The sequence below is a fragment of the Opisthorchis viverrini genome, assembly GCF_000715545.1.
Source record: "Opisthorchis viverrini unplaced genomic scaffold opera_v5_134, whole genome shotgun sequence".
Lineage (NCBI taxonomy): Eukaryota > Metazoa > Platyhelminthes > Trematoda > Opisthorchiida > Opisthorchiidae > Opisthorchis > Opisthorchis viverrini.
Genome location: NW_008751778.1, coordinates 1,181,209 through 1,195,901, shown reverse-complemented (window position 1 = coordinate 1,195,901; position 14,693 = coordinate 1,181,209). Strand labels below are relative to the sequence as shown.

The following is a 14,693-nucleotide window of genomic DNA, read 5'->3' as shown; positions in this document are numbered from 1 at the left end:
ATATATATATATATATATATATATATATATACAGATGTGAGCTGCTAAAGAAGAAATCGATGCTATTGCCTTCCAATACAGTCAGCGACCTCATAGACATCTGATGCCCCCCCGAAAACAAAGTACTAAACATTGGTGAATATGGTAGATGATCAAGTGAGAAACTGAGCTACACCTCAACATCCTGGATCCAAAGTACACAACTCGTTTAACCTGGTAGGCTGCTGTTCCCGCAAACTAACTGCATGACGCCTACAGTCGAGGTCCAAACAGCTTATCGGAGGAGTCATGACCTATTGATTGCAGCCTCGTCTAGAAGGAAGGAACCACCTGTTTTAATCCTCAAACTCCCCTCCTCCCCAACAAAACAACAGCTCAGAGTATTATGTGAACTCTCTGTCGTCTTGCCACTTAGATCATCGAGAGGCTATTCAGTTTATAGACAGAGTCCTACGAGGGGGTCATTACATTATCGCTGTGAGACAAGTACAGTAACGGGCGAACGGTATCTTCGAGTGACGCGTAATACCAGAACCTCTGGAATGCAAAACAAAGTCGGAGCTGGGTTTCTATACGGTACTATTAATGTAAGACAAATTCACAAATTATACAAACCTCGATGGTAGATACTCGTCCAAAACAAATGGTCCACTTGGACTACAAAAGTACAAACCAAAGGAGCAAACACACTCCCACGTGCGACAGTCACACGTGCAAAGTCGGCCACAAATGGCCGGATGACCTCAAGGCCAAATGGGTGAAGTGGTAAGGACAAACAGTTCATATACACACAATAAGCACAAAAGTGGTTACAAACGGGGACAGAATAAACGTGGCAAATTTCAATTGTCAACGTAATGGATGATACACCGCCCGCCAAATTCTCCACATCGATTCAGCGGACGCCCGGGTTCTTGCATTCTACCTACGCTCAGCTCCAACCAGCCCCATCAGCCACCGGCACTCCTGCCACAAGTGCTGGCTTCGATGGAGTACAAGCCTAACCGTGTCCCTCCAGTGAACATACCTTTCTAATATCTCTCTTAAGAAAGTCGTTCGCCGTTCTAACATGCAGGGTTCTTACTAAGCCATCTAGGCTCGCCTCACAACCATCCACTACCCCTAGATGCCATTTCTCACGAGACAGATCCTCACCCGAGACCAGAACCTAATACCCTCGTTTCAATTCTTGAGATGCTCTGAGTCACTTGGTACGCACCTGCAACGTTGGCAGATATTCCCTTATCCAACGACGCCAGAATACGCCAACGAGATAATTGACCTGCTTCCAACCGGTATGATATCGCGAGGCCAAACCGTCGCGACTGGGTACCGCAGGACAACAGCGGATGAGCAACTAACTGTTTGCAGTAAGCGGCTACAAGTCGTTGCTGTCTGATGAAAGTGGGACTATAGGTCGGTTAGTTAGAATCCGTTCTGCCTGTATAAGGAGCGTGTACAGCTGTTCTTCAGTCAAACGCTGTTCCTTACATGGACATAAAAGGATACGTCATACTGACCTGATTATACGCTCCCACACATCATCACGGTGGCTAGCTGCCGGTGGGTTGAATTGCCACTGTATATCCATCGTCAAAAGCCGGTCTGATATTTTACTCGGACTCCACCGCTTTATATCATCCCGAAATTCCAGTGACGCACCAACGAAGTTCGTACCACTATCACTGTAGATATCGATGGGTTCGCCACGTCCACCAAAGAATCGAATCAAACAGTGTAGGAATAAATCGGTCGACAGATTGCCTGCCATCTCCAAATGGATCGCTCTAGTCTTCAGATAGCTAAAGATACAGTCATAGCGTTTTTCCTACGAACGGCCGCGTTTGGTCTTGAAAGGTCCAAAGTAGTCAACTATCACGCACTGGAAGGGACACCAACCAGCTTCTACTCTGTCTGCCGGTAATGGAGCCATCATTTGAGTACCGGGCTGTGCGGACCACCGCCTGCATGAAGAGCAAGCACCAATCCCTTGTTAAACGGCGCCGGTCCCATTGATAATCCAATATCGCTGTCGGATAGAGGCCATGACCTGCGCTACTCCACAGTGCCCTTCCACATCATGAAAGTGACGAATGATCAAGGCAGTAACAGGATGTCAGCTCGGAAGAAGAGCCGGATGTTTTACTGACTGACCGTAGTTCGAGTAACAAAGTCTGCCACCCACGCACAAAATGCTATCGATCAAAACAGGTGACAATTTTTGCAAGCTGCCGTTTTGATTCCGGTTGCTGGGAGGCTTCGCATCCAGAACAGAAGCGTCAATCTGATGCAGCTCTTGCCCGAAGTGACTGAATTGCACGAACTTTATCGAACAATTACGTGCTTGGCGGAGTTCGGATTATCAGATAACACCGGAACGTAAAGCCTCTTTTCTCGCTTTGCCCGCCTTAATCAATAAATTGCCACCCACAAATGCTATCGATCAAAACAGGTGACAATTTTTGCAAGCTGCCGTTTTGATTCCGGTTGCTGGGAGGCTTCGCATCCAGAACAGAAGCGTCAATCTGATGCAGCTCTTGCCCGAAGTGACTGAATTGCACGAACTTTATCGAACAATTACGTGCTTGGCGGAGTTCGGATACTCAGATAACACCGGAACGTAAAGCCTCTTTTCTCGCTTTGCCCGCCTTAATCAATAAATATTGCCTGTAACCCAGTAACAAGGCCACGACCTTCGGTAGCTTCATTCAACAGGAGAACCGAGACATTAGTGGGCACATGAAGTCATTTCCCTTCAATCGGTTAACCTGTGCTACAAGGCTCTTCAGCTCGAGACCATCGGGCTACGTACATCCTGGCTGTGGAAACCAGTTACTCTCTAGTTCGAGTAAAACCCCCGTTACCCATCTAATCAGCGGGCCGAGGTTATATGTCCATCGAAAGGCAATGTCAACTGGAGTGTTTTCTTTCGACTCATGTCTCCATTGAGTAGGTGACGACATGTGACGAATTACTGATAGGCGATTTGCAACAAAGGCACAAAATCTGGAAGATACGTTGTTGATGTAGTAGAGAACAATCATAGAGTCCGTCCAAAACACCGTACGTTGGAGGTAGTCCTTCGTACTTGCCCTAATTAAATCTGCTACTCGGACTGCCAAGCACATGGCTGTTAACTCTCAACTTGGTATCGAAACGGACTTGAGGGGGCCACCCGCGCCTTCGAGAAGACAAGCGAACAACCAGAAACGTCGGCGTCCACCATGAAGCGAGCATATGCTAACACACTATATGTGGTCTCCGATGCATCACAAAATACATGAAGTTCGGTGTGTGGAATACCACCAACCTCTCTAGGCTTTATACACCTAGGAAATCGCAAGTCATGGAGGCTTCGAAGGCTAGATAACCAGTTATCCCGGCTCGCCCCAACGAAGTCCACCTTTGCACAGGGATTGCAGTAGACACTTGCCTGGTATTAACCACGGAGAAACAAAGCCCAGAGGATCATACAGTGGAGATATATAGGAAGGAACACCTCTGTGTGTTGGCGGTTTCGTCGGCAAATTAAAGGCAATCACAACTGTATCGGATTCCGTATCCCACTGCACCCTTAAGGCAAGCTCCATTGGTAATGGGTCCGTAGTTAAGTTTCTCACACCGGATGTGAGTTCGGTTGGATCAATGGCTGACAATACCCCGCGATCGTTGGAAGACCAGTTCCTCATGCTGAAACCTCCCTTTGAGAGCAAAGCACTTATCTCACCAACGAGGCACTTGGCCGTTACAGAGTCCGGCAACGAGTTTAAGCAGCCATCAACATATAGATTATTGTCTATTGCGCTGCAGGTTGAGATGGCATAATCTGAGCCAAATTCCTCAAGGGCCTTTCCTAAGGCGAACGTTGCACAGAAAGGGATTGGAGGTGGCTGACACTATAGTAATGGAAATGGTCGGTTTTGGCCCTGGAGATGACCCTCTGATGTCATTAGCATATCCTAGAGGTCTTTCATCTATCTGACATGGTTTCACGTACCGCGTTACTCGTTCATTTGAGGCCACTGGTTCCCAGACTTCATCTCGTGAGTTCTCTTCGGCCTCTAGCTCAATTTTGACTAACTCGGTTTTGCTGTGTGCCCGCTGGAGCTCGACCTCTGGCTTAACCCGATACTCGTGGAGCTGAGCAATCTTTAAAGCTTTCTTAGCTACTCTACTTTCACGACTAGACGCACAAAGTGACTTACAAGAACCGGGGCGCGAAGCAAACTGCATTCCAATCGTTTACTCTGCAGTTTCAATCGTTTCCGCGTCCTTGGATCCGGTTCCCTTCACAATAGTTCCAAGGGTACTCGACATGTTATGTCGTCTTGTTTGAAGTAAAGATGTCAACTTTTGGAACCACTGTGAAGGGAACCGGATCCAAGGACGCGGAAACGATTGAAACTGCAGAGTAAACGATTGGAATGCAGTTTGCTTCGCGCCCCGGTTCTTGTAAGTCACTTTGTGCGTCTAGTCGTGAAAGTAGAGTAGCTAAGAAAGCTTTAAAGATTGCTCAGCTCCACGAGTATCGGGTTAAGCCAGAGGTCGAGCTCCAGCGGGCACACAGCAAAACCGAGTTAGTCAAAATTGAGCTAGAGGCCGAAGAGAACTCACGAGATGAAGTCTGGGAACCAGTGGCCTCAAATGAACGAGTCACGCGGTACGTGAAACCATGTCAGATAGATGAAAGACCTCTAGGATATGCTAATGACATCAGAGGGTCATCTCCAGGGCCAAAACCGACCATTTCCATTACTATAGTGTCAGCCACCTCCAATCCCTTTCTGTGCAACGTTCGCCTTAGGAAAGGCCCTTGAGGAATTTGGCTCAGATTATGCCATCTCAACCTGCAGCGCAATAGACAATAATCTATATGTTGATGGCTGCTTAAACTCGTTGCCGGACTCTGTAACGGCCAAGTGCCTCGTTGGTGAGATAAGTGCTTTGCTCTCAAAGGGAGGTTTCAGCATGAGGAACTGGTCTTCCAACGATCGCGGGGTATTGTCAGCCATTGATCCAACCGAACTCACATCCGGTGTGAGAAACTTAACTACGGACCCATTACCAATGGAGCTTGCCTTAAGGGTGCAGTGGGATACGGAATCCGATACAGTTGTGATTGCCTTTAATTTGCCGACGAAACCGCCAACACACAGAGGTGTTCCTTCCTATATATCTCCACTGTATGATCCTCTGGGCTTTGTTTCTCCGTGGTTAATACCAGGCAAGTGTCTACTGCAATCCCTGTGCAAAGGTGGACTTCGTTGGGGCGAGCCGGGATAACTGGTTATCTAGCCTTCGAAGCCTCCATGACTTGCGATTTCCTAGGTGTATAAAGCCTAGAGAGGTTGGTGGTATTCCACACACCGAACTTCATGTATTTTGTGATGCATCGGAGACCACATATAGTGTGTTAGCATATGCTCGCTTCATGGTGGACGCCGACGTTTCTGGTTGTTCGCTTGTCTTCTCGAAGGCGCGGGTGGCCCCCTCAAGTCCGTTTCGATACCAAGTTGAGAGTTAACAGCCATGTGCTTGGCAGTCCGAGTAGCAGATTTAATTAGGGCAAGTACGAAGGACTACCTCCAACGTACGGTGTTTTGGACGGACTCTATGATTGTTCTCTACTACATCAACAACGTATCTTCCAGATTTTGTGCCTTTGTTGCAAATCGCCTATCAGTAATTCGTCACATGTCGTCACCTACTCAATGGAGACATGAGTCATCGGAAAACACTCCAGTTGACATTGCCTTTCGATGGACATATAACCTCGGCCCGTTGAGTAGATAGGTAATGGGAGCCAGATTTTTTCACATTTCGTCGATGCAATAAGAAAGCACGTTTATGGTTCTCACATTCTAGTTTGCCATCCATGAATCGTGTGCCAAAGTTTCAGTTTCCGAATTTAGAGAAACTATACAGCGAACGTACTATAAGAGCGAATAGCCCAACCAGATCACTGCATTTGTTCACATTTCCTGATAAAGTCAAAACTGAAACAGCTATCCGGACAGCTATGCGATTCTCGGCGAAGTGGCGAAGGACCAAAACACTTCTCGAATCGGGAAGGTCAGAGCAGTGTTCGCTAACCTCCGACATTTGTGACGCCGAGGTGACATCAGCTTGATCGTCAAATGTGCAAGATTCTGCGGTCGGATCTGCAACACAGTGTGGATTAGGGACTAGGCCACTACATACAGGTTTTCGGAGGATGTGTGACCATCGGTTTTTCCTCTAAAGTGCTACGCGAGTATGGTAGGAGCATCAGATTAGCAATGGTTTCTGAGAAAGTTTACTCTTCTTCGATAGATCAGCTGGTCAAACTCCGCAGGTCGCACTGGTTAGGCCATATACTTTGTAGTTCAGAGAACCGTTGGCCTCTTGGAACTCTCTTCGCCCAGCATTGTATCGGAGTTAAACGACCTGGGAGTGATCGGTCTATGACCTGGCAACGAAAGCAGTCACACTGGTAGCTGACGTCTCTCGGGATAGAGATCCCAACACAAACCAATGGTTAGTGATCTTGACGTATATACTGTGTAACAGCCAATTAAGCTCTTGCATTAAGGCCATGGCCTTCACAGCTTAACTCTCAATCCCTGCCACTTCAGATAAACAGGATAATTCAACGTCAATGACCTGATTGGGCCATCGCCTCCAACGCATGGCACACATTCCCTTATTCTCCTTATCCCTCTGTAGCAGCTGGAACCAATACACCTCAGTGCATGGTTGGTCAGCTGAAAAGTGGACTGCACGGAGGAACCAAACTTGATAGTCCCAAGCAAGGGTGCCATTGAATATGTGACAGGATCAGATTTGTCATCCTGACTGAGTCCTGATGTACCAGTTATTCTCGCAGGAGGACGGTAGAGACTGGATTGTCCTGATCATAGCTTGGAACGATTTGAGATGGATCTCTCTGAGCCGTTTTCATCCTGACTGGATCGCATCCGAACAAACGTCTTCTGACGTACCAAACTAACATCGCTTGTGGAGTGCAACTAGCCTGTCTAAATTAGAGGATATTGTGCCGCGGGGCATTCTGATTCAATGTTCCATCTAACTCTGGTTGCGATTTAGATACGCCGAAGACCAAGAAATGGAAACCTTCCAATATGTTGTTCGCGTAGAGGTCACGGTTATGACTTGCAAGTGAGTGTGAATCAGGTTGCGGTATCATATACTCTTGAGAGTTAGGCTGACTTCACAGGAATTATATACTGGCAATCCCAGCCTGTGAAATTCCGGAACTACTGGAAGATGGGTGGTTTGACAGATTGGATTTTTGTTTCAGTTTCGAAAACACTCATCGACCAAGATGAAAAAGCAAACTAGGGAAATAAACAGCAGCAAGGTAATAGTTATCGTACGTACCTCATGTTCTTGGCCTCCTCGATGAAGTCGTCCTCATTCATTGCTCCTTCAACCATTTGTTTGACAGCAACCGGAGTGTTTCGGAATTTGCCTCGCTTGACAACCTGTTCAAGGAGAGAGATATTGAAATTAGGATAGTGTGAAGGACTGTTTACGTGAATAAGGAAACACTGAAAATACACATCGAGAACGTGAAACTACAAGTCAAAGAAGAACCGCACTCAAACCACTCCACCGACATTGTAAGCATAAGACAAGCAGGGTATGCCACAAAACGGGTGGTGTGATTGAAACAATGCGAAAATGTGTCCAAAATCTAATTAACAAATTTAAATGTAGAATCATTGAACTACCAGAATTAGGTGACCGACAATACAGATGCAGAGAAACCGACAAGTTACACAACACGAGTTACGGTGAAGTAAAAAATGTTAGTTCCTATTCCAGAAATAATTCACATGGAAGGAAAATGTGTAGTTGTGTCTTCGTTCGGTCGCAAGAGAGGCCCATTCAGAGTTGTTCCTACTCCAATAAGATCTGTGGAACTAAAGGCTAACTTTATCACCGAATTTAACTGAGAATTATGTTCTACAGAGGTGTACGGTTAAAAGAACAACACGAGTATACAACGCTCTTTGCACCCGAGACGACGCTAATGAATGCCGGTTTATCACAACGCAATTGAGAACAGTGTCAACAAGCAGCAGAAAAGTGAAGGTGGTGACCGAACCGCAAAGCTCTTCTTTGAGGACGNGTTACGAACAAACAGACGGAAGAACACATCCGCCTCCTTTCGATAAACGGCCAACAGTTCTGGCACAAAACAACCCAACACATTCCTTGTTTCATACTAAATTCCTTCTGTAGATTCAAAGTGAAGAATATGTTTGGTTATTGGATGTCAAATTGTTTTAAAAGTGACTGATCACTGAATTCCTTGTTGAGTACGCCATGACATGGGTGGCGTTTGTTCACCGGATAGCATGTGACGTGTAACTCTGATATTTATCAGATAAGTATGCCCCCTGAAAGTTAGATGGATAAACCATTCGGTTTAGCACGAGAATGACGGGTAGTCTATATGTGGCTAAGACTCAAAAAGGATGGATTTCGCTCTAGTGTTGAAAGAACCGAGGTTCGCGAAGAAACAGAAGCAATATTTTTCCATTCTTTAACCAACTTCTCTGGGTGTGTTCCAGACACAAGGTGTGGTAGGTGAATAATGGAGCTTGGGGTTTCATGGTTCGGATGAGAAAATCACTTAATGTGTGGTATATACTACTGGGAATGGTTATTCATCGTAAAGACAGAGAATGACGCCTACGACACTGTAGCAGGGTCAGCAAAACCTATGCGTCTGCATCCAATGCACCAGCATATGAACGTCCAGTTTTAACAGGATTATTTCTATCAAAAAGCTCGATCAACCAAAGTGGGCACAAAAAGGAATGTCAGAACTGACGGAATCTCGATAGACCCGGCTCAGTAACGTGAAGGAACAGCAGAGAACAGACATCCTCGGTTTACCATAACCGTGCCCGTTTTCACAGCGAACACTGCCTGATACCGGTGACACACTTTGATTACCCTGTACGGCACTGGAAGACGGAGACTCTAACCGCTATCCATAAGGAGTTGAAAATGCTTTTTGAGTTCCTGACCGGGGCCACTTACCAGTCACAAAAAATGAAACGTCCAGATCCTTCCGCCCTAGAGAAGATACATTCTAGATAAGATCAGTAGCATGTTGACGGACTAGACCACATTCTAGTCTACTGAACCCATGGAGCATGCATTAACAAAGGAGTTGCGAGCAAAGACACAGAACAATCATACAGCCACTAGAGAAGATAAATTTTGCCTCGTGCTATCAGTGTTTCCCGACTTGACCTCTTCGCCCATCCGAAAGTTCTGTAAATAGTCGGATACATTCCCCCCGAACATCTTAAAGTACGATAATGAAATTTTCATCGTCTGTTTCTCATATGACGTCCCAATTGGGTAGCGTTTCGGGTGTAAACGAAAGGTCAGAAACAGGTGACACGCCTGTCCTTACCAGACTGAGGAAAAAAGATTGAACGAAAACATGTGCACAGGAAGCCGGCACGTTACAAAGATGCCGGCTATGATTCAACAATAGTATCCCATCTGTAAAGCTCATTCAGACGGCAGCAAACATTAAAGATGTCAAATTGCAGCCACGGCGTGCCCCTGATCGAGTGAAGTCGGACTGGCAGAGGGGAAGTATGTTAATTTGTTGGAAACATTTGTCCCCCTCCCACAATAACAAGCACATATCACTTGTCAATGGACTGTAGCAGGGCAATGTGCCGCAGCCCATTACAAAGCAAGTCAGCTCTAATCAAAATGACACACCAGAGGAGACTAATCTATCAGACCGGAGGAGATCAAAGCTGAATAGCTGTTCAGCCCACCAAAAACAATTCCATAAGAATACGGTAACCTGTAGTGTTTAGACTTTATTTATGGTGAAATGCAGAACTAAACAGTGCCTATACTGAACACAATTATCTATGGACAAAAGTACGGAGGAACTGTGAATCTATCTTGTTTGACGGCTGATCGGTCGGAAACTATTTGTTCTCGTTCGACCATCGAGGGATTACATGACAAGTCAAAAAATTGTCGAAAAGAGTGAAATTCCTATCCGAATTTGCGTCACCCACTCCCCTAACTATACACGCACCCTAGCATCTTAGTACTAGATTAATTCCTGTGTCCTAAAGTCATATGACAGATCTTTGCGACTAGTAGAGTCAGATTGGTGATAATTGCAAGAACATATTGAATGAGACCGTTTAGAACCGAAGGGTACAGTGAATCTAGAAGTGAAGAAAGCGTAGCGTTTCTTCCCGATCTCTGATTGTCTCGCGTAAACTTGCTGAAAACGATTCAGTTTTTTCGAAGCTAGGATATGAAAAGTTTTGTAATGTTTTGACTGCAAAGTCCCAAGAACCATAAACCCAAATAAGGGAAGTTGTCACGCGGTGCACTTGGATGCGGGTTATTTGTCTGGGCTGCTGGGTCATGCGCTTGTTTTCATCACCAGATATATTCTGTACGCATTGTATTGAATCCCATTTTATTATACTTTTTAATGTCTACTTCATGTATACGTTTGAGTACAAAAATTCAACGACAGTCAATTAGTGAAGGCGGTCGTGGTTGGTTGCGTATGGAGGACCCAAGTTCAGTGTCCCCCATGCGTGCCCTGTGATTGCTTGCAGACCGTCAGCTTGTTTGATCAGTGAAACGAAGATATCAGTTAAGGTCCGATATTTCCTCTAGACCGTAGTGACCGTGGGGGACTACCATGAATGGGAGTTAAGAATGGCGAACGAAAAGGATGGAACTGTACGATGATGTGCGGACAAACGAAAAAACGACTACAATTGTCAGGTGGGTGCAAAACAACGACCCAGAACGAATAAATAACCTGAATAACTCGTAAAGATGCTTAGAAGTGACTGTACCATAGGAAAACATCTGCAAAATATCCTAAACTATGTCAAGCTCACCCCAAATTGTCCCTTTCCGATAGGCTTAGGTTCCAGTTGAAGTTCCGCAGGATCCAATTCGAACAAGTCCAATCCCATTCCCGCAGTGACTGGACTTTCACGATCTTTTGTGGGTGGGGAACGCAGTCGTACAACCAAACCACCAGAATTGTGCTTGTGGTAGTGAATCACATCACTGATTGTGGGGAAAGCATGTTTTTCTGACAAATAGTATTGAGCTTCTGTACCGGTATTCGGTGTGCCCAGGCGACAGTTATTCGGTGCATTCCCGTTGCTGGTGACTGGAGTGGTCCCATTCGTCAGGCCATTCCCGTTGGGATGACCATTGGCAGTCACGGTCTCAGTCCGATGTATGTGATAGTGGTGGACTTTCAGCTTACCAGGGCTATATCAACAGCATGAACAGATGAATGCGATGATGAGTTGACGGATCGTATGTAGTCAGATCACGCAATGCACAAGTTAGTGTTAAGACTTGGGAGACAGAAAATCGGACGTACATGATAGGTAATACAGATAACACTACAGAAGCTAGGCCAAGCAAGCGAGATAGCTTCGAACGCCAAGACCCACTACCAGCTAAAACCAAACAAAGATGGGAAGAATGGTAAGGAAAGAAGAGACCAAAACCTGACTGGTCATACCAAGGTCGCCACCCTCAAATATCCGAGAATCAAGCAGACGTATATCAGTAGCTGGAGCGCAAATTTGCTGACCGGAATAACCATGGTTCGAACCAAACCTCTGCCCCTCGACCTCCTCTGGGAACCTGGCAGTATTCGAACTCTCGTGCTTCATTCTGATGGCATGGCAGTTTGAGATTGAAAGGGTGCTACAGCTGAAGGATTGTCAGTGCCTGATTTCAGAGCCCTAACAAAGAGACAAGGACCGTCTTCGCAAATCTGGTCTCACAGAGACACTGGAAGATGTGTCGGGACCCTGTCTACCCATACTAGAGATGGTAAGGTACCGCTATCTACCCCCCAAAGTACAACCCCATATGATTCTAAAGATATAGATTACTTCATTTCAGCATAGAACGAGTGATGTTACAGGCACTGGTTCGCAGCTATCATACAACATTAGAAGACCTGTTTGAATAATTTATTGATAGGACTTGCGCGACAGCTCACAATGGTAACTATTTCAACACGTCCCAGTTGTAATATTACAGATGACACTGAAATCAGGAACTTGTATGCAACAACGCGCAAGGATGCGTTTATTTTAAACGTGGAAATAATTAAAGCGTTTTTTGTAAACCCAGAATACATCTAAGAGCAACACCGAGTCTTCGAGGGCATGCAGGGTCTTGAATATAAACCTGGGCACTCGTGATATGAGGAGCCGAGTCCGCAGCCTTTCTCTATCAGGTGCGTTATCATGGATGATGTCCAACATCAGGCGAAAACTTTGAGATTGCGAGTGTCTGTTACAAGGGGCGCTTGTGGCTAACTGGCAGTGTATCACAATAGTTTTGACGCATGTTAATCACTTGGCCAATGGTCAAATCCGAAACAGATATTTTCCCTACTTCTTGGAGCTCAGAATCAGTTTTGCCTTCATTCGGGCTCTTCAGATAAGCAGTTTCCCAGTTTCCAACAAACTTGTGTCTCACCTGAACAGGAAATTCTACACAACACTAATTTGCAGACTACGCTGGCATTGAAGGGATGATCAACTAATGAGTACACCTACTTGATGCGTCTGAAAGCACTTATACGTCTGTTCTCCTGTAGCACACTTTATGATCAATAAGGACCCAGTAGTTCTCTGGTGACCAAAGAACGCATATACAAATGTGTAATAAATAGTAACCGTTCAGCTGTAACTCTCTTTCGGTGCTTAGATGCTATACCACCCGGAGGAATCACGAAGGCTGAGATACTGTTAGGCTGCTCAAGCCTAGACAAGGGAAATCGTGAGGCGGAGGTCGGGTTCGAAGCACGAACCTTTCAGTCAGTAAATTCGCGCTCTAACCACTAAACCACTTCGCACAAATGTGTAGGCAAGTGGAGTTAACTCCAGTTATCGTTTATTCTAGGGAGTGTATAACGGAAGGCACGACTAGGGGAAATAAGATGAGTTAACGACAAAAGCAAACTAATTCAATTATTTATTTTGATTCCGGTAGTAGTCCTGGAAGTTCTCGTTTCTACGGAGTGCTGAATGATGCGGCGACACTAAACAGCGAGTTGGTACTTCGATAATTAGACAGAATTTATTCGAATCAGGTCTGACGACGGAACAATTTGCGGCAATACGTGGCGCTATTCTTTACCGGGTTTGTGAAGAGGGGAAATGAAACAGCTGTCGTTTAACAAGGCCATCAATTTACCCGCAAGCATCCATCTAGAGGACATGAACGTCAAAATAATTGCGGTGTATGCATTCATCTCTGGAAGCGAATTCCACCACTGTGTGTGTAAACTAGCAACCGATGTATTGTTGCGATTACTCTGTGAATAGTTTAATTAGATTGGCGGACACAGTCTTCAGACATTTAGACTTAATGATGGTGGAGCATGACTGTGGATGATTTCGTCACTTCTGATGAGTGTCTGTTGAAGAGGCATTTTAATGCAATCGGTGCCAAAAGATTCGATGACTTCGGTCGGAAAAAAAGAGAAATCAGCCATCCCGTGCAACTCAGTAGTGATGTATCTAAGCTTACTGCAAAGAGTTTGTGGACACACATCAGAGACACCAGCATTGACTAGGCAACAGACAGCGATCAAAACAGCGGGAAATGTATTCTACGCGAGGACTCATATGGTCACAACAGCAAAAATCCAAGAACGGGTAGGGCAACATTATGATATTCTTTGTCTGGTTGAATAACAGACAAGTCACATTTGTCCACATTTGTCACGAATGAGGGTAGGAGCACCAAACTGTACCTACTATGGTGTGCGGCTGTCAGACATAAGTGTACAACAGAATGAGTCAGACCAAAGATATGTCTGCTGTTGCACGCGACAGTGGAGAATGTGACGCACATCGTGATTCAATCGAAGTTGGGGAGACCACCGGGAAATGGAGGTAGAATTGTGAGATGTAATAGAGGAGGGAGGAATACACATACACAAGATATTCTGATCCAGTAAACACATGTTGCTATATTCGGAACAAATTTGCCAAAATATTCGACATACTTATGGCTGGGACGAACAACGAAGGGAGGAGGGTCTACTGAACTCAGATATACATCGCACCCTAGGAACATCAAGTTCTCTGGTACATTCCGCTGTGCACCTAAGGGATTCAGTACGGAACCAATCAACAAAAACAATTGGATACTTCTATAGCATCGCACCTGTGGCGGCTTCAACACAGAGAAAACGATTCACTCAAAACGAGGGTTTTTTGCATTCCTCGTAATGGATACCGAAAAACCCTAGGCGTACCCTGTATAGCCCAATAGTTGGCCGTGGCCTGTCGTGAATCACACGATGGAGACGAAAAGCAAACAAAGCACTCAATTGGTCCGATGTGGCCCTTGACTCATTTGCTATGACCGATAAAACTGAGGGTCAGGAACTCGTGTATCATTCATCCTGATAAAACCATAACATAGTTGCTTTAGGATTCAAACTGATGAGGCTCGAGATGACGGGCCCAAACACATCAGGTTCCCCGAACAACAACAATCAAAAGGTATTATTAGCCACCTGAGTTATCTGTCTACCAATTACAAAACTAGCTTTCATTACAAAGTTATTTTTCGAGCAGGTTTGTCCGTTATGCGTCCTTTATATATATATATATATATAT

At 45.4% G+C, this 14,693-nt stretch overlaps 2 protein-coding genes across 2 annotated transcripts in view; one reads left to right on the top strand and one right to left on the bottom strand.

Annotated features, from left to right (window-relative positions):
- Positions 1-14,693, bottom strand: part of T265_13947 (hypothetical protein) — a gene marked incomplete at both ends in the record, with an annotated part of 75,909 nt that overhangs the window by 29,058 nt on the left and 32,158 nt on the right. Inside the window, 4 exons of the mRNA XM_009171286.1 lie at positions 1,521-1,802; positions 3,998-4,183; positions 7,381-7,550; positions 10,920-11,304. Coding sequence (XP_009169550.1) covers positions 1,521-1,802; positions 3,998-4,183; positions 7,381-7,550; positions 10,920-11,304 — 1,023 coding nt within the window. The remainder of the gene's footprint in view (positions 1-1,520; positions 1,803-3,997; positions 4,184-7,380; positions 7,551-10,919; positions 11,305-14,693) is intronic.
- T265_06098 (hypothetical protein) overlaps positions 4,425-14,693 on the top strand; it is a gene marked incomplete at both ends in the record, with an annotated part of 22,759 nt that continues 12,490 nt past the window's right edge. Inside the window, 2 exons of the mRNA XM_009171276.1 lie at positions 4,425-4,660; positions 7,087-7,158. Coding sequence (XP_009169540.1) covers positions 4,425-4,660; positions 7,087-7,158 — 308 coding nt within the window. The remainder of the gene's footprint in view (positions 4,661-7,086; positions 7,159-14,693) is intronic.